This window comes from Leptodactylus fuscus, chromosome 8 (genome assembly GCF_031893055.1).
Source record: "Leptodactylus fuscus isolate aLepFus1 chromosome 8, aLepFus1.hap2, whole genome shotgun sequence".
Lineage (NCBI taxonomy): Eukaryota > Metazoa > Chordata > Amphibia > Anura > Leptodactylidae > Leptodactylus > Leptodactylus fuscus.
In genome coordinates, this window is record NC_134272.1 from 31,012,567 (window position 1) to 31,037,810 (window position 25,244).

Sequence of the window (25,244 nt, forward strand, 5' to 3'; positions counted from 1 at the left end):
ATCTTATCTTAATACAAAATATTGCACCACTACAGCCACCATGCATAGTGTTCCTCCACAATCATTCAGACACAAAGAATGCTTTCTTGCCATAATAGTACTGGAAACATCTCTAAACATATTGGTAATTCTGTGGATATAAGAGGTAAGTATAACACTTGTGTACTACAAAGAATATCAGACCACATGGCAGAGATCACCTGTGACCCTACACCCGATATTCCACCCGCGCATCCAAATATGGCGCGATGGGAGACTTACCTGGGTCAGTCTCTCTCAGAGGTGGAATGGTCTCTTATCTGGAGTAGAGGTTCTAAGACCTCGAGTTGTGTTGTCCATAAGGAAATTTTTAAAAAAATGCTATTGCATTGGTACCACACGCCGATGCTCCTCCATTCCTTTGATAAGTCTATTCCGGACTGCTGCTGGCGTTGTGGTGCTCACCCTGCGCACATTTTTCATCTATTCTGGTCCTGCCCCTCCCTGGTCCCTTATTGGTGTCAGGTCCGGGATCTCTTACACCGGGTTATGGGAATATACTTTCCTCTATCCCCCAAAACATATCTCCTTAATCTCCCCCCGGTGAAGTTGCGCAAGCCAGCCCTGCGACTTTTTCTATTCCTTCTTACTTCTGCTAGATGCTTGATTGCTAAACATTGGCGTCAGCCAGCCCCAACCCCCATCTCTAGAGGAGCTCTACTACAGGATCAGGAATGCGCGCTCTCTGGAATACCTGACGGCTGTGCTTAACGATGAAGAGGAACGGTTTCATGCGATTTGGAATTTATGGGACTCGTTCTGGGCCACTCAACCCCTGTGACTGTACTACTATCTTCTGGAACTTCGGGTTATACCCCTGTTGTTTCTTCCCCTCCCGTCTCCTTGTCTTGTCTTGTCTTGTCCGTGTCTGTTATCCATGTCTCTGTCTCTTATTAACAGTTTGCCTTTTGTATTTTCATTGTACTGTTTTTGAACCGATACTGGTTATTGGTCTTGTTGTTTTCCTTTATTGCTAAAAATTCATATAAATAAACAATTTAAAAAAATAAAAACGAGATCACCTGTAATAACCGGCTGCTGAGAGACAGATTCTTAGCCGAAAAGCTTCTCGAATCTAAATAAAACAAGAACATGCTCAGAAGGTGGACGGTACATTTTTGAAAACACAGAACTATATAAAATATAGTATAATAGTATTTTCATCTATTTATAACTCCATTGACATCCAGGGCTCTATACATATACTATACATTGCACACTTAGATTTAAAGGGAACCTGTCACCATAAAATTGCAGTATAATCTGAGGGCCCCTTCACACAGCGTAAGCACTCAGCTCATTGTGAGCCGTACACGCGAGCGCTTCTAAACACTTCCCATTCACTTCAATGGGAGCGCTCTTAAAGCCGGCTTTACACGCGCTCCCACTGAAGTGAATGGGAAGTGTTTAGAAGCGCTCGCGTGTACGGCTCACAATGAGCCAAGCACTTACGCCGTGTGAAGGGGCCCTCAGGCTAGGTTTGTTGAGGTAGTGACCTCCGCCAGAATACAGGTCACTTCCAGTGGTCAGTCACCTGCTCCAAATCAATCATGCATGTGCGCGCTGACCAGAATGAATTCCGACACAGAAGTCAGTGTTAATCCCAGTCCATGCACAGGGCGCGGTGCCTGCTCACACAGTACTGAGGTTTATTGAGAAAGTCACAAATCTTATACAGGAATGCAAGAAAGATAAGATAACGGCAGGCTGTAAGCATGTACGTCTTGTATCCGAATACACTGGCGATCAGTCATTGGCTCTTAAGTTTCAACATCTCTTAGATTTTGATTTCCAGAGAAATGATACTGTCTTTCTTGTAAACCACATGACGATCGTGTGCGTCAGCCTCTGGGTGCGGTGCCGGATACAGGCACCATCTTAATGTATAAACGTTGCACAAAGAAAAATATAATTTCTTAAGCAGTATAAAGAATGTATAAAAATAAGAATAGACATGGTCTACCTTCACAGGTTCACGCTTGTACCTGCAAGCAGCGCTCTCTGCATTTTTGGGCGGAAACCCAGCAGACCACATTATAGTCAATGGGGTCTGAGGGTAATCGCTTTTTTAAGCGGATTAGGTTTCCATTTAGGGGATCCCCAACGGAAACCCAACCATAGGTGTGAGCCTAGCATCAGTATGTTATAGAACAGGGGGAGCAGAACAGATATTTAGTTTTATGGGACAAGATTTATCAGTACTTGTCGTTCATTCAGTAATAGCAGGCTCGCTCTATGACTGTGCATAGAGATTACTGTCCCTCAATGATAGGACCATCACATGACTCAATTACTGTTAATAAGCTTAGAAAAAGGCAAATATATAAATGGATACATGACAAGAAGTACTGAATCTTTCCACACAGATCAATATATCAGTCTGCTCAGCTCCTCCTGCTCTATAACATGCCGCCTGTCTATACTTCATCTATACAGGGAGGAGGTTCTGGTGTGTTCTGCACAAATTCTCTAATACATATAATAATAATAATAATAATAATTAATAATAATTAATAATAATTAATAATAAATAAAAATCTTACACATTCCATCCAAGTGGCTTCAGGATACAGAGTGATGATTGGTTGTAAACGCTGGAGAATTACCTGACACGCTTTCTATCAAGAGTAATAACCATTGTGAGATGCTTGTATGCACGTGAACATATCAAATGAATATGCAAGGCATTCTTCTCGCTCTGCCTAGTGCTATCCTTATACTACACAGCAATTCATTTCATGTACAATATTAATTAACTACATTAAAAATAGTATTTCACTTTTTTTTTTTTTTTTTTAAATCTATAGACTTCTGTATACCATATGTTATTGGATATGGATATACCATATGGATAAGTTTACTGTCGTCAGTATTTTGAGACTTCTGCTGTTGGATAACCAAATGATGGTCTGTCCACACCTAACAGAAATGCTGCAGATATTCTAAACAGCACAGGATAATAGCAGTAAAGCGGATGAGAAAAAAATTAATTGACTTAAAATCCATTTTTTTTACATTTGATTTTTTTCTTTTTAAATCCCCATTCAAAATAAAATGAAATTATTAATATACTTCTATTTTTGACTGCATTCTACTTTGCAGCAATTTTCCACACCCGCCAACACCTGCACAGTACTATGTATATATAGGCAGTTGATAAGAGTTTGTAAGCTGATAATTGCTCTTATTGTATAATTTGTACATATAACACTGTCATATGTCATGGTATTTAGATGAAAGGTGTCTTCTTGATTGATGCATTGTTTATGGGTTTATATCAGGACACATGTAAGATATTATGTGTAGGTGTGAGATATAATTATTTCTGGCAGACAAATACACTGATCATTTTGTATTTAGATTGTTTCGCTCACGTGCCACCACAAGGTGTAGCTGCATAAAGGTAAATTACTAATTCCTTTAATAAGCAAACTTTAGTATGAGACCCCTCTCTATTATCACATCCCACATCATATCAGTAGGCTTATTAACTGAGTCATGTATGATGTTAAGGGAGCTGCCCCTAGAGGGCCCTAGAGGGCGGCATACAGAGGCACTGTTCTCCTAATTACATCCTGGAGAATAGATTTGCATATTTTTTACCCAGATTCCCTAGCGGAGCAGGAATGACTTGTAAGTCTCCGTACGCCTATGTAGGCACACACTCTCCCTAATGTGTATGATTATCCCCTGACTCACATGAGGATGGTGAGGGGTTGTCCTGATGGGGCTATGGCACAACCCATAACATAATCGCTTACATACAGTCTATGACCTATGCCAATACTATTTTCTCATCTGCTATAGTTTTACAGAACTTTTGTCTTTATAACCGAATAAAACATATTTACCTGTACGGCCATGATATAGACTGCTGATCCAGAAGATGGCGTTGTACCGGCCTCCGAGGTATATGACGTGCTCATTTCACTGACATGGATATATGAAATTGGTACTCGCAACTCTCGACTGGCAACCTGTACCAAAAAAAATGCAGCACTAGTTAGTTCACATCATGAGGAATATTTCACATAAGGAAATGAAATTTCTGTTGGATATCCCGCTTTGTAATTTAGGTATTTATATATGCTATGATAAATAATGCAATATTTGTGTAAGCTCTATATACAGGTAAGGCATTGGTATGATTCCGACATGTGAATACTCTGTACATGAACTACTATAGAGCTATCAATTCAACGTGTATAGACCACAAATCCAGTGACGGATATAGTAATACTTCCATAATGCCCGACTTGAATTGTTTTATTGAGGGATTATAATAATCTAAGAATAATAAGGTTTTACTTATATGAAGAGGTAGATATATTAAACTAGGAGCCTTCAATAAAACTTGACTGTTGCATATTTTTGTAGAGTCATTCTCTCCCAATTTATTAAAGGAGCCACCTAGGCTCTAAACTGAGCCAATAATGATATAATGGGGTATTTTACAAATACTCTCAGCAGCTTTATGGATTGGTTACTTACTAAGGTATAATGTAGTTAGAATTATCAGCATGGCATTGCAATGACAAAGACAAAAGTTCAGTCTCAAATACTCTAATACGCAATGATAAGACCGTCTGAGCAGTCATGCGAAGTCTAAAGTTGTCCATACACTTCAGGGCCCATTCAGACAGCCCAAAATAGTGGATGCGATAGGCACAATTACTGGACCAACTGCAATTCATTCGATTTATAATGCTGTGTTCCCAAACTTCCTAGGCTCTATTGTCCCAAACATATCATTTCAGTATAGGGCATTACAGCCACGGTCATCCATATCATGTCATATTATATCAGCCACAGTTGTATCAATATCATGTCATCATAGAATTTCCTACAATACCCCTTTCATTATATTGTATTTTAAGACCATTGGATAAGTTTAGTCCAGAACCTGAACAATAGCAACTGGAAAGCGAATAAGGTGAAGATGGATGAAAACTATTGAGACGCATTGTATCTGTAAGCCATGACTGAATAGTTCACATAGTGAATCTCACCTGCATCATTTTGGTCAGAGTCTCTTGTTCCATGTCACTTCCAGCAGGTGTTAGCAGGACCCATCCATCCTTAGTGACATGAATGAGCACAGAAGCCTAGAGTAACAAAATATCAATTATTAAAATACTGCGAAATTATTGACTAATCTAAACTGACTCCATAACTATAGGATATCATTCATTATGAAGACTGTTACCATGTTAATAAATATGAATATTGAGTGGTGAAAGACTACCCGACCACCCATGGGCTTTCTCAGAATTTTTATAAGCTGGATAACCCATTTAACACGTAATAACTTGAATGGAGAGGCTTGACTGTAAATTTGCTGCCCCTCTAGCATTCAAGGCACTTGTCCGTCAGCCCCCCTCTCCCACACAAAAAACTCAAGTATTGCTTTAGATGAATGAATAGGTCTACAAACCTGATTGATGAAGTCTGCAATAAATCCGACAGGGAACATAACAGGAATGACGGAGAAGCCCCTCTTCTTCCAGGTGCTTTGCTTGTTGCTTTCCCTTACTGCAATCCTCTTCTGATGATATGAAGACTTCTCCAGACACTCATCCCAGCACCCCAACAAGTTAGTTGCATCAAACTCCTGTTTGAATGGTGTCTCGCTTTTTTCTCTGTGTAAATTCAAGTGTCTTACCTAGAAATGGGTTTTAATTTTAAGAAAATATTATTTATGACCACCAAATTGTGTTACATTGTTTATTCTAACATTTACACACCAAGAATACAATGGTCCTGGGATACACTGACTACCAATGAGTATTTGGACCCCTGTGGTAGAATAGAAAATCAACATTTCTTCATATCCAATAGTTGGTAGACCCCAACAGATGGTATTGATCAACACAATACTCCCGGATGCCTGGTGAAACTCCTGGTGTATGTGAGCCATCGGTTGGGTGCGGTTTCTCTGGCCAGCACTCGTCGGTCTCTATTTCAACGTTCACCTTCCACTTCGTAATCACATAGGCCACTGTCGATTTTGGGTAACTCAGTTCCCTTGCTATGTCCCTTAAGGATCAACCATTTCTGTGGTGCCCGACAATTACCCCTTTCTCGAAACAACTGTGCACTTCATGGCATCTTATATGTGACTAATGCCAATGCACTACTGCCAATGCTGTTTCATACATGATTACTAATGGTGGAAGGCCTGACGTACATTACGACTGTAGATATCTTCAATTGTATGAGTGTCCAAATACAAATTGGTAGACAGTGTATAAATCATTTTGTATATTGGTGGCTGAGTTGACTATACCGATAGCAGAACTAAGATTCAGCCACAAAGAGCTCACTTTACCTTTTCTGGTGATACGCCACACCTGTCGGCCACCGCATCAATCCAGATCTCTGCCAGCATAGCAGCCTGTGCAAACCCATATCCAGCACAGAATAACTTGGCTGGTAGGTTTGTCCTGCATGCTGCAACATTACAGCGGATATTGGGGATGCTGTAGGCATTTTGGGAGCTCAGTAGGGACATAGTAAGCACCTGCAATTGGCAAAAGGTATTTAAACATTTTATTTAAACATAATCCCGACATTACACAAAGGACAGGTATATAATATTCTAGTAATTTCACAGTTTATCTAATTAGACAGAAGTTTGCATATTGGAGAAAAGTTGCTAATACTTTCTAAAACTTAGACAGCGTAACATAGACTATGTGTTTAAACCTGCGGCAGATTTATCAAAGTGTCTCACGCTGAAGGATAAATCTGACCTACTTTTAGATTGTCTGGTATAAGTTTAGGGTATTACCTATAGGATATTACGTTCTCAGCAGGAAATACCAGTAGTGGTGTGACTCAGTTCTTGTTCACTTTGTTCGGGTGTGCAATGAATAAGCAGAACTGTAATTATTGCCTCTTCTAATAAAACCGGAAGCTGCTGCGTCACCCCTTAAACTCCGAGAGCTCAAGGGTTAGGTCGTATGAATATCACAAATGGAAAGGGAAATGGAATCTCAATTCTCTATACCCAAGTAGCACAACCAGATCCCCTTGCCTTGTTTCCATTTGTCATAGTCTAAGGCTAGATTCTGTTGTCATGAACCATCAAAATATAGGTCATGTCCTATTTTTTTGCAGTTTTAGAGAATCCCTCCATACACTGAATGTATGGGGGATCTGTGAAAAAGAGTTTCCCCCGGGTGCATGAAGGCCATAAAAAAATGGATGCTTTTCATGGCTGTTTTGCACCTTGGCTGTGTGCATCTAGCCTAGCTCTACACAACTTATTTGTTGGCTTAGTTTGTGGAAAAAAAATGCACCAAAGTATTGGCACATCTTATTGGTGTAAGGTGCTGTATCATCTTTTACTGTACATTGGCAGTAGGGAGGGCGCCACGTATGATTACTGTACAATGGCAGTAGGGAGGGCACCAAGTATGATTATTGTACAACGGCAGTAGGGAGGACGCCAAGTATGGTTACTGTACATTGGCAGTAGGGAGGGCACCAGGTATAGGGAAGGCACCAGGTATAATTACTGTCCATTGGCAGTAGGGAGGGCATCAGGTATGGTTACTGTACATCGGCAGTAGGGAGGACGCCAGGTATGATTACTGTACAATGGCAGTAGGGAGGATGCCAGGTATGGTTTCCGTACATTGGCAGTAGGGAGGGCGTCAGGTATGGTTACTGTCCATTGGCAGTAGGGAGGATGCCAGGTATGATTACTGTCCATTGGCAGTAGGGAGGGCGCCAGGTATGATTACTGTACATTGGCAGTAGGGAGGACGCCAGGTATGATTACTGTCCATTGGCAGTAGGGAGGGCATCAGGTATGGTTACTGTACATTGGCAGTAGGGAGGGCACCAGGTATGATTACTGTACATTGGCAGTAGGGAGGACGCCAGGTATGATTACTGTACATTGGCAGTAGGGAGGGCGTCAGGTATGGTTACTGTACATTGGCAGTAGGGAGGGCGTCAGGTATGGTTACTGTACATTGGCAGTAGGGAGGGCATCAGGTATAGTTACCGTACATTGGCAGTAGGGAGGGTGTCATGTATGATTACTGTACAATGGCAGTAGGGAGTGCGTCAGGTATGGTTACTCTACATTGGCAGTAGGGAGGGCGTCAGGTATGGTTACCGTACATTGGCAGTAGGGAGGGTGTCATGTATGATTACTGTACAATGGCAGTAAGGAGGGCGTCAAGGATAGTTACTGTACATTGGCAGTAGGGAGGACGCCAGGTATGGTTACCGTACATTGGCAGTAAAGAGGACGCTAGATATGGTTACTGTACAATTGGCAGTAGGGAGGGCATCAGGTATAGTTACTGTACATTGGCAGTAGAGAGGGCGTCAGGTATGGTTACTGTGCATTGGCAGTAGGGAGGGAACCAGGTACATTTACTGTACATTGGCCGTACGGGGGATCGCTTTAATAATTAATGTTCCTACATAAAATATTACAAAATCAATAAGCACAATGAACAACAGATTAAACAACAAAACAAAAATAGAATTCTGCTATATGGCTTATTACAATTTATAGTAATTAAATGCATTTTGGAGATTTATAATGGAAGGAAGGTTAGATTTCTGATACCTTGAAAGATGCATCAGGTCTGTGACCAACATTGCAGTAGTAGGTGACATCCAATGTTATAATTCTTCCATCATTCATACACCCCACCTACATTCAAAATACATATTTAGCACTCAGATAATAAAGAATTGTATACATGCTACAAAAACTACCTGTTAATAATACTAGAAGCAATAAATGATGAAGTCCTGACAAATATGGGTATGTGAATAAAACCTAAGGAAGGAGAAACCCAAGTGAAGACCTGAGCTAAATAGCAATGCGTATAGCAGAGAGAACCCGTGGCAGGATTTTCGTATGTAAAGGTGCCTAGCTGTTAAATTAAGGAAACAAAGTTACAGAGGCCATGAACCTTGTACCAAAACAACAGAAGTAATAATGTCTCTATTTCGGATTTGATTACTACTTCTTGGGGCATATATTTATCTCTACTGCAACATATGCATAGGTACATAAGTACATAGGTACATACTGTACTAGTCTCTATGACAGTCCGAATAAAGAATCTTTTATTCAAGATGTTATAAAATGGCGTTAAAGTACAAAATAACTTCCAAACTTTCAGATCTCAAGTAATCCTGGAATTTAGGTACTGTACTCTGTTGCTGCTTCCTCCCTCAGCAGCCATATCTCAAAAGTCTCCATAGATCAGGAAAACTAGGTTTTAGAAAAAGTACAATACAGTAATAGTATGTAGGAAAACAACTCTAGTTTTACCATCTGTTGACGGCAGCCTAAATAATACACAAGGCTATTGCTAGATTTGATTAAATTACATAAATGTTGACTAGACTGTGGGTTACATATAAGGCATGCCTGATGGATGCAATGTCACTTTAGTTACAAGATAAAAATGAGCACATTCAATTCTGACTATCCACAGAACCAACCTTGTATTTGCCAAAAAATGCAGGCTGTGCCCTTAACACTGGCATCTTCTCTCTTCGCTCAATAACTGAGCTCACTGCTTGACCCATTCTGAAATATAGAAGGATCAAATTATTATTATTATTATTATTATTATTATTATCAGCAGTAGTATAGTAGTAGTGGTAGCAGAAGTAGTAATAGTAGTAGTATAGTAGCAATAGTATTATAGTAGTGGTAGTAGTATAGAAACAGTAGTAGTAATAGTAGCATAGTACTAGTAGTACCAGTTGTAGTAGTAGAGTAGCAGTAGTAGTATAGAAGCAGCAGTAGTAATAGTAGTAGTATAGTAGTAGTAGTAGCAGCAGTTATAGCAGTAGTAGTAGTAGTAGTAGTAGTATAGTAGCAATAGTAGTATAGTAGTAGTATCAGTAGTAATAGTAGTAGTAAAGAAGCAGTAGTAGTAATAGTAGTATAGTAGTAGTAGTAGCAGTAGTAGTAATAGTATAGTAGTAGTAATAGTAGTAGTAATAATAGTATAGAATTAGCAGCAGTAGTAATAGTATATTAGTAGTAGTAGTATATTAGTGGTAGTATAGTAGTAGGTTAGCAGTAGTAGATAAAATAAGATAATCCTTTAGTAGTCCCACCATGGGGAAATTCAGTGTGTTACAGCAGCATGGATAATACAGTAATATATTTCATGAAAGAACACATACAAGCTCATAGCAGATAGAAAAGATACTAGGACTCAGGATCATTTAGTTCTCTGTGCAGAGTGAACTTCACTTAGTCTGATGTTGATTATATAACCTTACCACGGTTGGGAGGAATGATCTTTGATAAGCTCCTTCTCACACTTGCGGTGAAGCAATCGGTCACTGACAGTATTGCCCAGTGCTGTCACGGTCTAATACATGGGATGGGAGTTGTTCTTCAGCATGGAGCTCACCACGAACAGTATCCTTCTGTCACCCACCAACTGTACTGGGTCCAGGGGCTTCCAGGGGATATAGCTAATCCTTCTAACCAGACTGCCAAGCCTATTTCTGTCCTTGGTTAGTATACTACCTCCCCTGCAGGCCACTTCGAAGAAGATGACTGATGCGTCCACAGGGTTGAAAAAGGACATAAGAAGTGGCCCCTGGAATCAAAAGGCCCTCAGCCTCCTGAGCAGGTAGAGCCTGCTGTGACCCTTTCTTTGCAGTGCCTCCAGGTGATCAGCCCAGTCCAGATTATTATTGAGGAGTACATCCAGGTACTTATAGGTCTTGACTGTCTCAATGCCCGTCCTCTGGATGTCCACCAGATTCAGGGCACTTCTCTGCTTACTAAAGTCCACCACCATCTCCTTAGTCTGCCCAGCATTAATCCTGAGGTGTTTCCACTGACACCATTCCGCAAAACCCCAGTTCAATTCTCTGTACTCCCTGTCATCTCCGCTTGTCTATGGACTATCAGGAGGGGAGGGAGGCGTTTTTCAGAGGTGGTTTTCAGAGATCAGTTCAAGTTTGTTCACATATAGAAATACCCACAATGCTACACCGCTATACACCGCTACCTCATCAGTACGTCACCATGCATACATAGATGACTACATATTGTCCATACTTACTTGTGAGCAGCCACTGCTGTAATGGCTGCCTGAGATGCCGCGTGTGGGTGCTCCAAGCCTTGACTTTTCTCCACGCAGCACAAGATGTGATCAGAGGGAAGGTTTAATGTTGATGCTACTGCAGCCTGTCAACAGAAGGGATGGAGTGAGATGTTCTGCCCAGGTGCACAGTTACACATAGAAAAAAGTGCAAAACTATAAATGCCATAGAATTTACTGAAAATTGTTGATCTTTTGAGACAAGATGGTATTGTCTGCAGCAGATGTGTAACAACAAATCATGGAGTCTGATAATAAAAGTGGGCTTGGAGGACCATTCTGCAATAAGGAAAAAATGGTTATAGTTGTTATGGCCATTCTGTACCTTTTTATGCCTTCTCTGCTCTCGGCATTTTGCTTTATATCGTGTTTCCTCCTGGACACAGGATACCTCTGACTAGAGATGAGCGAGTAGTGAAATATTCGAGATTCGATATTCGTTTTGAGTAGAGCCTCAATATACGACTACTTGATCGAATATTGAATCCATTTATAGTCTATGGGAAAAAATGCTCATTTCAGGGGAAACCACTATTCAACTAAAAGAGAGTCACCAAGTCCAAGTAGCAGGAGGAGAATGTTTAGGAGGAGCGCTGTGCAGTTAAAGCACACGGACCCCATTATAGTCTATGGGGTCTGTGCGCTGTGCAGTTAAAGCGCACGGACCCCATTATAGCCTCTCTATTACAGTGGATGCCAGGTGGCCACATTCGGACTATAAGACGCACCCTTCTTTTCCCCCCAAATTTTGGGGGGAAAAAGTGCGTCTTATAGTCCAAAAAATACGGTAATTTGCTCCTTTTTTCCCCCCCTAACACGAGGAGAATATACACACTCCTTGCAGATGTTGTCCTTGGTAGGATTCAAACCCAGGACTCCAGTGCTGCAAGGATAACCACTGAGTCACTGTGCCGCCTACCTTGCTCCATATTCCTCCACTATCCAATATCATGAATTTGGTCTGGAGTGTAAGCAAAATTGGAGAATGCCGGATTCTTTTGTATTGTATCTACACGGAGGGGGTTCCTTTCTGAGCACCTCTTTTTTTCCTCCCTTTTTGTGTATATTTCAGTGTTGTATCTATTAGAGCGCCTTTATCAGTAAATACAGCCTTCAGCCTATTACAATAGGTTATATATCCTTGAAGGGCAGAATTTGTGTTTGCAAAATAAATAGGAAATCTTGTCAAATAATATCTCAGGTCCTAAAAACTGGGAAAACTTATTGACTCGAGTATAAGCCGAGGGGGGGGGGGGGGGAATGCAGCAGCTACTGAAAAATTTAAAAAATTAAACAAAAACTGGGCTGAAAAATTTGGCTTATACTCGAGTATATACGGTACATAAGCAAAAATAGCTGTCCATATTCTATAGAAGGGGACAAACAGAGCAAGAAGCTTCTCTTTCAATAAGTAGATATTTCATGATGAGCATTACTGAGGTGCCTTCATTTTCTTCGATACTGTAAACCTGAGCATATATGACATTTGAGAGCTAGCACTCTACTTGTATCAATGACACGGACATATGCAAGATTTGCTAAAGAGGGAATACTGGGGTGAAGGTGGAGGAGGAACATGTCATGTGGGCTGGGCAAATTGCGGGGAAGGTATATTATGGGGGAGTCGGTGCATAGAAGGTATGTAACAGGGGGTGGAATAATCCCCATACTGCATAACAACTTCTTTACTGGCCCCTAAAAAGTATAACATCCCCTTAACTGGCCCAAACACAATATAATGTCCCCTTTACTGGCCCTACACTATAAAACCATTTACTGGCCCCTATACAGTATAACACACCCTTTACTGGTTCCCACATTTTATAACATTCTCTTTACTGGCCCACACACAGTATAATGTTCCCTTTACTGGCCTATTCCCAGTATAGTGTCCGCTTTACTGGCCCCCACACAGTGTATTTCCACTTTTATTGGCCCTCCTACAGTATATTGACCTCCAGTATACAGGGCATGGAGCCAACTGTTTCCCATACAGCATGGAGCCTTGTACTGCAGTCCCGTACCGCTGACGCCAAAGAATCCTGAACAAGTCCTCTAAGACACTAACATATAAAGTTTCTCTATAAAGAATCTCTATTTTTCTTCATTGTATGTATGAGGTCCCTTGACATCATCAGGTGACATATATTACCTGTATAGATGATGGATCCTTTGTAGATATAAACACCTCCAGTTCACTTTCTTCTACCCTGGGTATGACACGTACGGTCTGTGATTCCAGGCGAAGATCGTCCTGTCCTCCTATATAGTCTTCACCTGTTCTTTGAAAAGTAAAATAAATTCAGCACTCCAGACAATGACCACGACCTACCATGTGGTGTGTAGGACATTTAGCATATTTTCAATTTCAAGGTATAGTTACCTTCTAGTATATGATCTACACTTTTGAAAGCTTCTTCCACATTCCCATATTCCATTGTTTTCACTGGCTCAAAAAATGAGCCGTATTTTATGGAATCCTAAAAATGTACCAAAGCAAAAGTAGCAGTGATATATCAACAAGCACGGGTCAGTGGTGGCATAGGCTCAGTGTTGTATATATGACAGTGGCAATCTCCATTTTCATTTTTTTGCAAGTGCAGTAAAGCTGTTGTCTATGATTAAATTCCATCCTTTGTAAAGATGATGGTGAGATAAATGTGCTGACCCTGCCCCAGTCTACACAGCAAAGCTGACAACTGAGCTGCATAATGCAGGAAATATATTCTATAGTGTGTGATCAGTGGCGTAACTACCGTGGTAGCAGCAGTAGCAGCTGCCACAGGGCCCGGGCCATTAGGGGGCCCGGTGACAGCCGCTACCGCTGCGTTTTTTTTTAAAATAGGCTGTTACGGGCCCTATTCACTTGCCGATCCTGGCTGGGCCGGGATCGGCAAGTGACACCGCAGGCCCCACAGGGGCTATCATTATACTCGGGGGTCTTTGCAGACCCCCCGAGTATAATGACCGGCGGATCGGGAGAGGTAAAGGAACATAAAAAACTGTTACTTACCTCTCCGCGATCCTGCCAGGTCTCCGTCCTACTGTTGTCTGACGTCTCTGACGTCACATGAACCCGGCATGCTTCCCGGGTCATGTGACGTCCGACGTCATTAACGAAGGACGCGAGCGATGGTCAGCACAGGAGGACAGCACAGCACAAGAGCCAGGGAACAGGTAAGAAGCAACAGTGGGGTTTTTTTTTATGTTTTTATTCCCCGGGTCTCCGATTATTATACTCTGGGGTCTGAAAAGACCCCAGAGTATAATAATTGTTTATGGGTGTCCACAGAGGGACATAATACTGTGTGCAGGGGCCACTATTGGGGTTAATACTGTGTGCAGGGGCCACTATTGGGGTTAATACTGTGTGCAGGGGCCACTATTGGGGTTAATACTGTGTGCAGGGGCCACTATTGGGGCATAATACTGTGTGCAGGGGCCACTATTGGGGTTAATACTGTGTGCAGGGGCCACTATTGGGGCATAATACTGTGTGCAGGGGCCACTATTGGGGTTAATACTGTGTGCAGGGGCCACTATTGGGGTTAATACTGTGTGCAGGGGACACTATTGGGGATAATACTGTGTGCAGGGGCCACTATTGGGCTTAATACTGTGTGCAGGGGACACTATTGGGGTTAATACTGTGTGCAGGGGCCAGTAAGGGACATAATAGAGTGCAGAGGAGGGGGTCGGTCGAGGTCTTCGGCGTCAGTTGGGATGGGGGGGGGGCCATGTCAAAAGTTCGCCACGGGGCCCCGCCATTCCTAGTTACGCCACTGTGTGTGATCTTCTATCTAGAGGGAAACCTAAGAACTAGAGATGAGCGACCACGTTTCGAATAGCACGCTCCAATAGAAATGAATGGACGTAGCTATTTTGACGGCTGTTTCGAATAGTGTTCACTCATCTCTACTTAAGAACACATGACTTATCTGCAGTATTCTTACCTGAACAGATAGAACAACAGGCTCCAGCTCTTCATATTGTACTCGGACTCGTGATGCTGCCTGGCTGGCATGGTTCTGGGTGTTTGCTATTACAGCACATATAGCTTGTCCAATGTATTTTACCTAGGGAAGATAGAAATATATGTGCTTATAGACATGCTATCGCTGTGGGTGATGAAGTAATGAAACAGGCATTTCAACCATACCTCCTGTTCTGCAAACAGATCAGAGTTTAATCCCGGGACATCTGCCAAGGTTATTATATCAACTACTCCAGGTACTTTCAGTGCATCGTCTTTATGTATGGATCTGATAATACAACAAGATGTACCGTTAATATGCAGCATACAGTATATACAGCAGTCAGGGATCAATCTATCTCTCTATATTGTAAAAATGAATTCCTGTCTGTCTCTTCTTTATGTGCAACCAAATGACTGGACCGATCTTCACCAAATTTGGCACACAGATACTTCAGGTGTCTGGGAAGGTTTAAGATGAGACTCCAACTCACTCGGACGTACCGTTCCAGAGATACAGCTTTCCCAAAACACTGACCCCCCCATTAGCCAAAACAAACCTGCAAGTCTTTCACTCATATTCCAACTGCAATACACACGGTCACTCCACATGTACAATACAACACTGATATCCAAGCTGAGATACACGCATCAGAGGATTAGATACAGCACACAGTATCACATGTCAGAGGATTAGATATGCGCGTCTGCACACAGTTCCACAAGCCAAAGGATTAGATACGCACATCTGCACACAGTTCCACATGCCAGAGGATTAGATACACATGTCTGCACAAAGTACCATACGCCAAAAGAATAGATACGGGCATCTGCACACAGTTCTACATGCCAGAGGATTAGATACATGCGTCTGCACAAAGTACCACATGCTGGAGGATTAGATACACGGGTCAGCAGACATTATCACATGCCAGAGGATTAGATACGCGCTTCTGCACACAGTTCCACACACCAGAGGATTACATATGCGTGTCTGCACAGAGTACCACACACCGGAGGATTAGATACACAGGTCATCATACAGTATAACACGCCAGAGGATTAGATGTGTGTGTCTGCACAAAGTACCACATGGCTAAATATTAGATACGCATGTCTGCACACAGTTCCATATGCCAGAGGATTAGATACAAGCGTCTGCACAAAGTACCACACGCTGGAGAATTAGATACACAGGTCAGCACACATTATCACATGCCAGAGGATTAGATATGCGTGTCTGCACAAAGTACCACACTACAGAGGATTAGATATGCATATCTGCATAAAGTACCACACGCCGAAAGATTAGATACGTGCATCTGCACACAGTATCACATGCCATAGGATTAGATAGACGCGTCTGCCCACAGTTCCACACGCTGGAGGATTAGATACATACGTCTGCACACAGTTCCACATGCTAGAGGATTAAATACACAAGTCAGCACATAGTATCACACACCAGAGGATTAGATACGCGCATCTGCACACAGCACCAAAAGCCAGAGGATTAGATACGCACGTCTTCACACAATACCACACGCCAGAGGATTAGATACGCGTCACTACACACCATACCACATGCCGGGGGATATTGAATATGCGCCAATGCATACAATTACACATGCCGTGGGATTATACAAGCGCATCTACACACAATTCCACATTCCGGAGGATTAGATACGCGAGTCTGCACACAGTTCCACACACTGGTGGATTAGATACGCAACTCAACGCATAGTACCACATGCGAGGGGATTAGATACGCGCATCTTCACACAGTTCCACATGCCGGAGGATTAGATACACCCCATCTGCGCACAGATCCACACGCCAGAGGATTAGATACACACGTCTTTACACAATACCACACAATGGAGGATTAGATACGTGCCACTGCAAACAATTCCACACAGCGGAGGATTAGATATGGACTACTGCACAAAATACAACACCGGGAGGGTTAGATACATGTGTCTGCACAAAGTACCACATGCCAGATTAGATACGCATGTCAGCACACTGTACTACATGCCAGAGGATTAGATACGTGCGTCTATACACAATTACACATGCCACAGGATTACATACACGCATCTACACACAATTCCACATGACATAGGATTAGATACGCAAGTCTACACACAGTTCCACACGCCAGAGGATTAGATGCGCATGTCAGCACACAGTACCATACGCCGGAGGATTAGATACGTGCATCTATACACAGTTACATATGCCGCAGGATTACGCACGTCTGTGCACACTTCCACACGATGGAGGATTAGCTACATATGTCTTTACACAATACCACATGATGGAGGATTAGATACATACCACTGCACACAATACTACACGCCGAAGTATTAGATACACGCGCACAATACCACATGGGGAGGGTTAGATACACATGTCTGCACACAGTACCACACGCCAAAAGATTAGATATGCGTGTCTGCAAACAGTACCACACACTGGAGGATTAGATGTGCGCGTCTGCACACAGTACCACACGCTGGAGGATTAGATACGCAAGTCAACACACAGTATCACACGCCAGAGGATTTGATATGTACATCTGCACACAGTACCACATGCTAGAGGATTAGATACGCAAGTCAGCACACAGTATCACACGCCGAGGATTAGATACACGGATGTGCACAGAGTACCACATATTAGAGTTTTACTCCAGGTTTCCATAGCAACCCAGCCATTTTTCTTCACTGCTTTATGTCAGTTTTAAAAGGGCAGGGCGCTGTGGATGACACTTTTACACAAGGTCACATACACACAGCTTTACTTCTGGTCTCCGTAACAACCGATCACAGGTTCTTCACTAATATCTGAATTGAGTTGCTTATGGACACACACACAAACAATACAAAATACACCAGTTTAAAACTGGACAATTCTTACGAGGCCACTACACAAACAAAAAATGAAATATACCTGTGCAAAGCCAGGTTCTCCTGCTAGTAATTTATATGAATTTCATTCTATAAGGCTATAAACACCCCCCCCCCCCCTTGAAAAATAAGACACTAGACCTAGTTGCTGAAGTCTTTTGGCTAATGTTCTGCCTTTAGGTGCTGTCTATGATTGATGTCAGAAATACACTGAAGTATAAGAACTTTAGAAGGGTCGGAATAAAATGATGCCTTTAAATCTCCATAGACTGATATCATTCTAATAGTTCAGAAACTTACATGATTTTTGCATGGTGTCTGCTGCTGGTTACTAATGCTAAAAAAAGCTCTCCCTCCACAGCGGACGTGTCTCCATCAACAAACTCTTCTTCTACGATGGTTTGAAGGCCATGAGGTTTGTAAGGTTCATTTGTAACCTGCTGTTTACTCTATGACATAAACACAAAATGAAGACTCCGTTACTGAATTCAATATATTCCTTTATGTTATATTCTAATTTTCTTCTTAGTTGTAATAAAAGGGAGTTTACAATCTCAAAAATCACTTGTTGTGACAAAATGCAATTTTGTTGCTGAGAAATTCAACTTTTATTCCATATGCAAATGAGCTGCTCAAAGCGGTAGCGCACCTGCTATAGCGCCTATTCTCTTTTGTGGCCACCACCCAGTGCTGTTACCAAAACAGAAAGACTGACATGTACCATGGACAGGAATTTGCAGTGCTCCTGTGCTTGTGGCCCTGCCTTGGTGCACTAATTTCCTCCAAGTGTCATTCGAGGGCCTTCAATTAAAAATCAGAAGCCCCTCAGGCTGCACACTTAGTCATGCACATGAAGCCAAACTGTCCTGACAATGACATATAAGTGATATGGAAGCAGTTTTGGTGGTACTAGACTCCTTTTAATTTGATATGCCCGTGCTGAAGACAGTGCTGAAGTCCATTATGGGTTGTCATGGTCCAGAAGAAACAGACATTGTGGCTCCACCCTGTTACCTGAAAGCCAATAGATGTACAATAGCTGTATGAACTGTTCCCTGAACATTGTAGATGAGTTATGCAGACACAATCTCATCACCTGAATGGTCTGGTTGCTCTATGGAAAATCTTCAAACCATTTAATATCCAGGTGCTTGCCCTCCATGTCGCTCACTCAAAATTTTGGACAGCCAGGACCAATGGCACCCATTTGCACACTCACTCATCTAGACTAGGAATATTTTTTCCCGTCTCAACATCCAGGGTCAGATTTGTATACTGACTCATTGTTCTGCTTATATTTGCAATAAACTTTGCTGTTTGCTTGATTTTACCACTTGTTAACAATGGCTATGGTCAACACAATAAATAGATATTCCAGGCTAAAAAAAAATGGATGACCTGTTCTGAGGGTCTGACACCCAACACCCCACATGAATCAGCTATTCTCACCAGCTGATACACAGAGAATGGAGCAGGAAGCAGACAACTGTGTTCTCTGTGTAGCAGCCGGGCCAGGTTATTAAACATCAGCTAACCTTCAATTGAATTGTAGCTAAGCTGCGGTGGCCCAGTCCAGCAACTACACGGAGAAGAGAGCTGTCTGCTTTCTACTCCATTCTCTGTGTATCAGCTATTTAGAACAACTGGTCAGTGGGGTGCTGTCTGTAGCACCCTCACTGATCTGATATTAATGATTTATGAATGATTTATGAATACTTTTATCCCTGAAAACCCCTTTAAAATAAAAAAAAAAAATGTTTAGCCTAGCTATAGATAACAATTCATTTCAACAGTTCAACGACAACTTATATTATACAGTATATATACTGTATATCAACATACATATATAAATACATACATGATCAGCATGGAAACCATTTAAAGTCCTCTGCGGAGAGACTTTCCATGAATTCTTGCTGTTTGAAGCAGATGTGGCATAGTGCATGTCCTGTGCAATGGAGAATTCGGTCAAAGTTTAATAAATGACAACCATAGGCTTAAAAACACAACAGACGATGAATGGATTAAGAAACATCAAATATATACATTTCTAAGTTCTCCATCTTACAAGCCATCAGATGTCAAATATCTATATTGTGCTTGAAGAGGACCTTTCATGTCCATGTGGTTTTACATACCGCTAGAAAGCTGACAGTGTGCTCAATTCAGCGCACTATCAGCTTTCCTATTATGTACCCCGGGGGAAGAGCTATCGGTGCTGTTACTGTAGCTCCTATGACATCATGGAAGTCAGGTTTGCATATTCTTCCCATGTTCCCTTGCACAGTGAAGCGCTAATGGCTTAATAAGACTCCACACACCTAAATGGTGGTCTCTCCCTATGGAGTGACGATATCTCCCCAACCCTGTCTAGAAGCCTCTCATCTCTGCCAGGTCAGTCCTCTCTGCGCCAAGCTGACGAGATGCAATAACATCGAAACAGCTGTCCTTGGCTGAGAGACTACCTGATAAAATCCCAACATCATTGCAAACAAACGCCTCTGAGAAGGTCGGGCAAGATGTTAAAGGGAGCGCCACCTATTGGGCTGCATGACTGATTCTCAGTCTTCCTAATTACATCACGGAAGTCAGATTTGCATATTCTGCCTATAGTAATATCGTCAGAGGGCAACAGTTTGGGATAATAGAAAGTTTACTCACTGAAACAACAGAGATACTTTGTGACTCACATTGATATCATTAAGGGGAAAGTGCATTGTCTTCTTCATTTCCTGGGACACTTCAAGGTAGAACCTGAATAAGAAGCTGATACTCAGCGTTTTCTCCATATCCATCATCCCAAATAGGGCCGATTCTTGTACTGGGATCTCTTCCAGGTATAATTTACATGCTTCATCAAGCATTGTCTCATTCCAGTGCCTGTGGTAGAGAAGGTTCATCAGCTGGAGACCATCTGTATGGCTGCAGGGGCTTCTATATAACATTACACCTGAATCGCTTCCTAGAATGTAACCTAGCCGCTTATGGCATGTATGGAAGTTTAACAATCCGCCTCCCTTTTTTGCATTAATCAATTATATTTATTTGGCCTGATTTATTACCTAAAGCCTGATGTTAATATAGATACATTAGAAGGGGGACCAAAAAGCCAAACCTTAAATACTAAGCTAGTGCCGGCATGTTTCATTCTTATCCTTCCTTTTGCTACTGTAAGTTCCATAAAGGTTTCACATTTCAGAATTAAAAATCTTCCTATATTGTTTAACCCCTTTGTGACACTTGCTGTACATGTATGGGAGAAATTGGGTGTCAATAAGGGCAGGTGATGGAAGATATACTGTTTATTGGGATGACTCAAGGGACATTAACCCCTTAAGAGTCACATTAAAATTGAAATTGCAAAAACCCTCCTGAAATTGCCTTTTTTTTTTTATTGCAGATTTTTAACATATGGCTCAAATAAATATTGCTGGCACATAACTCGGGCGCCTTATGTGCATTTTAACCCTTTAGCAATGTAACACATTGTAGCCTTAAACCACTAACCTTTTATACCTCTCTGCGTTCCTGTTTTCACATAATTTATTTCAATGTAGCTTTATGAGACTTTGTATTTTGTGGGTAGATAAGATTTTTTGATCAGTTTTTATTATTTTTGTTTTTGAGAAGTGGTATGATCAGAAATATTAATTCCGGCATCTGAATTTCAATCTTTATGGCATTTATCATGTAAAATAAGCAATGTTCTAATTCTATTTGGGGGTCGTTGCAGATGTGCTGATACCAGTTGTGTGGTTTTTATTGTTGCTGTTATCTTTCATTAACAAAGGGAGAAGAAAAATCTAGTTAACTTTTTTTCTGTAAAATGACTTAGGTGATGTGGTTAGCATTGACCACAGAATATAAGGGGTTAATGGCAAGTATACGTCTGATTTGTAATGGGGGTTATCCCCTGGGGTTTTCTGAAGTGACAGGGACAGGAGAATTATACAATAATTTTCTCCTCTCCTCCTCTCAGCTGCATGTGTCCTGCTATACACTGGTTAAAGTGTAAGTGCGAGTGTCTGCCTCTCCACTTTAACCAGATATCTCTAAATCTATGCGGGCTACAGACTTAATCTTATTTTAAAGCCAATATTCCTGCTTTAGCACACACGACTATGGATTTTTAACCCTCTCTTTCTTCTCTAATCTTTCCCTTTTCTTTCAAACATGCAGTATAACCCCACTACTGAAAAAAACCTTCCTTCAACTCATTCTGTGCATAGATAGGGCATGATAGAGTTATTGGATGTTATAAATATGTATTCTTCCTAATTTACCTGTGACTCCATCTTATTTATAATTATTTATATTTAATGTAATTGAGCACAGGGGTGGATGAGGGTTGTCTCTCTATGAAAAAATGGCAGTAGCGGGGGCCAAGACTATTTTCCTGTATGAGCCCCTTAAATACCTGATGACGACCATGGATTTAAATGTCAGAAATTATATTTTTACTGTCACAACTGAAACGGATATGAAGGAACACAGTTGTCAACAGACATTCACATAGACACAACTGACACCATAGAACACTATAAAGGCTAGTGAGGAGCAGAAAACAAAATGCTGTGAACAGTTAGGTGATACATACCTACCAACAAGTAATTCACTGACACATTTTGCAAAAAAACAGGCTGATTCTGACCCTCCATAATAAATATTCATGGACATAATCAGGTCTGTTCCTTCTTTCAAGTTGACCTTCATGGCTGCAATGTCAGCTGGAGCTGTACTTCCCCACCTCTGCAGCTGCCTGAATGCAGACACGAATTCACCCTACAAACATATACATAGAGAGATACAATCGTGTTAATCCAGAGAAGTATTAGGTCTGTATGAGGATTGCATTCAATGTAAACCATTAACAGTGATTTGTCCAGAAATCTTTTCAGTGCTCCCCCAGGTTCTTGCTCTGGAAGACCAGACCTAACATTGCTTTGCATGGCTTGATATTTATTTGAATTGCAGCCACATTTTGGAGGTCCTCAAAAGCCAGACCCACAGTGATCAGCTGAATCAGTTTTTCACTTTAAATGGTCAGTAAGTTTCCAGTCATCTTACTTTTAAAACAGTTTCTGTTTTCTGCCTGAAAAACCTCCATAAAGTTCCCTCCACTTGGTGTCTCACTTTGAGCTAATTTGCTGCTTAATCCCTGTTACTAGGGAAGTTCCATACTTAGTTACCTTGATACTCAAAATGTGTTTGCAATTGGAGGGCTGGTCCTTCTTCACACCGTGAATGAAAAGTGGAAGGGCCCTCTTCACACTGTCTGTAGTTTTGCAAGGTTTTCACAAAGCTCTCTCAGCTTCTACACTGCACAGAGGAGTCTTAGAGAGCTTACAGAGAAGCTTCTTACAGGTCAAAGTGAGTAGATTTATTTCTTACTAGCTTCTTGTGCTATTATTGATGTTAGTCATAGACAGCAAACAGCAAGTGCTGATTATGCATATCTCTTTTCAGTGTCAGGGATCTTTTTAGCTGGATCATAACCTGGATTTAGAGCCCGGTGTCCCTGAACCTACAATATTGTAGTTAATTGGCTTTTTGTCTCAGCTATTTGTTTACTATTTTACAGTTACTCCTGGCAAAATTACAAGTAAGGAAACCAGTAGTTGTAATCATGGATGGGGCAAACTGTATTGTGCACGCCCACAGCCTGAGAGAAAAATGTAAAATGTGCTGCAGCAATGATGGGACTACTAGTAGCAGAAAATCTGTTAGGAGACGGTGTATGAAGGGTTATACAGCCAAATGAAAGACTGCAGAGAAATATCGTGCACATATTTCAACGTCTCATAAAAAGTCACATACCCTTTAAACTTTATTTCAACTTATTTGTCTTCCAAAGGAATTAGGAATATGAGGGACCTGAGAAATTCACGAGCCAAAACATGTACAACTACATAACAGCCTAGGAAAATGCAAAGTATATAAAAAAATGCAACACTTTCTGTGAGTGATATATGAACATATCCATACATTTTATGCTTCCTGTATGATAATTAATATGCACGTATTTGCACGCCAAAAACTGTCAAAAGAGCAGTAGAGAAATTCAATAGGTTAAAACTAGTCTTAATGGTCTTTGTTATATGAAAGATTAGCAAATAATATATTCATTGTGAATTCAAAGAGACTTTGCATAGCTCTTTAAGACCAAGGTTTACCATTAAATGAATGCAAAGGCTAACAAGAATCCATCAGCAAACCTGGCACTCCTGTAAGGTGTGTTTTATTAGGATGGGAATTAGGGTTTGATAGTAATGATACTTAAACTTTATGTATAAAGACAAACAAAAAAAAAAAATAATTAGTCTGAGTTGTATGTAGCCACTAGCAAGAGGATTTGGCTTCGCACGGGTATGTTTCATAATTTGTTTGTGTAGTGGCCCTATAAGAATTGCCAAGTTTTGCACTTGTATATTTTGTATGTCGTTTGTGTGTCTCTGCCCGCGACTTCGTCTGCGTGTTGTTGGCGTCGATGCTCTGCCTATATTCAGCAAATTGCTGTCGTCAATGGTTTGCCTGCTCCAGTGTTTCGGCAGCTCTTAACCTGTCCTGCTGCTGAACTTGTTCCTCGCACTGTGCCTGTGATTGTTCTGGCATCTCAGCAGCTCGCTCGGAAGCCACATAATAAGTTTGATGATCCCCGTCAGCTCCGCTTGAGGAGAACTTCTGGCCTGCAGTTTACAAGACACTCTTACAAGAGACAAGTTATCTGCTTCTTGGCACAGTCGGGCACAATGACATCCGCCTGTGCTGAGACGTCCTGTGTGTGGACACGGTGCCTTGTAAGCAACACATAAGAAGAGGCGGCTCAGTTCATCAACAGATCGCAGGCAGTTGGAGCCTTATAATATTATAAGGGGTTGTTAGAGAGCTCTCTATATACCAATACATTATGTAAACATATCTTCCAGCAACCTCCTCGTAGATATTGACTGCACTGAGGTGACTTCAGCCGGGTTAAAGTGACTATTGATCGGGTGACCAGCTAAAGGGGCCTGATAACTGGGTGAGTTGACATGTCTGAACAGCTGATCAGTAGTGGTCCTGTACAATCCCTGACAGAAGTTCTGTCGCTTATCCATGTTGTGGAATCAAAAGCTTATAAACAAACTTTAAATTCATCCATTGGTTTTAGAAATGACTCATATGAAAGCTGAAACCCTGCCAAATGTGTTTTTTATTAAGAAAATAAAT

The 25,244-nt window shown here is 41.4% G+C and overlaps 1 protein-coding gene across 1 annotated transcript in view; it reads right to left on the reverse strand.

Annotated features, from left to right (window-relative positions):
• LOC142216502 (aldehyde oxidase-like) overlaps nt 1-25,244 on the reverse strand; it is a 91,050-nt gene that overhangs the window by 15,718 nt on the left and 50,088 nt on the right. Inside the window, exons 7-23 of the mRNA XM_075284376.1 lie at nt 22,633-22,817; nt 20,726-20,915; nt 19,894-19,983; nt 18,336-18,484; nt 15,310-15,412; nt 15,104-15,226; nt 13,534-13,630; nt 13,303-13,427; nt 11,112-11,236; nt 9,520-9,607; nt 8,630-8,716; nt 6,368-6,559; nt 5,474-5,701; nt 5,049-5,144; nt 3,891-4,016; nt 2,583-2,657; nt 1,062-1,114 (exon numbers count right to left, since the gene is read on the reverse strand). Of these exons, the coding sequence (XP_075140477.1) occupies nt 1,062-1,114; nt 2,583-2,657; nt 3,891-4,016; nt 5,049-5,144; nt 5,474-5,701; nt 6,368-6,559; nt 8,630-8,716; nt 9,520-9,607; nt 11,112-11,236; nt 13,303-13,427; nt 13,534-13,630; nt 15,104-15,226; nt 15,310-15,412; nt 18,336-18,484; nt 19,894-19,983; nt 20,726-20,915; nt 22,633-22,817 (2,132 nt within the window). The remainder of the gene's footprint in view (nt 1-1,061; nt 1,115-2,582; nt 2,658-3,890; nt 4,017-5,048; nt 5,145-5,473; nt 5,702-6,367; nt 6,560-8,629; nt 8,717-9,519; nt 9,608-11,111; nt 11,237-13,302; nt 13,428-13,533; nt 13,631-15,103; nt 15,227-15,309; nt 15,413-18,335; nt 18,485-19,893; nt 19,984-20,725; nt 20,916-22,632; nt 22,818-25,244) is intronic.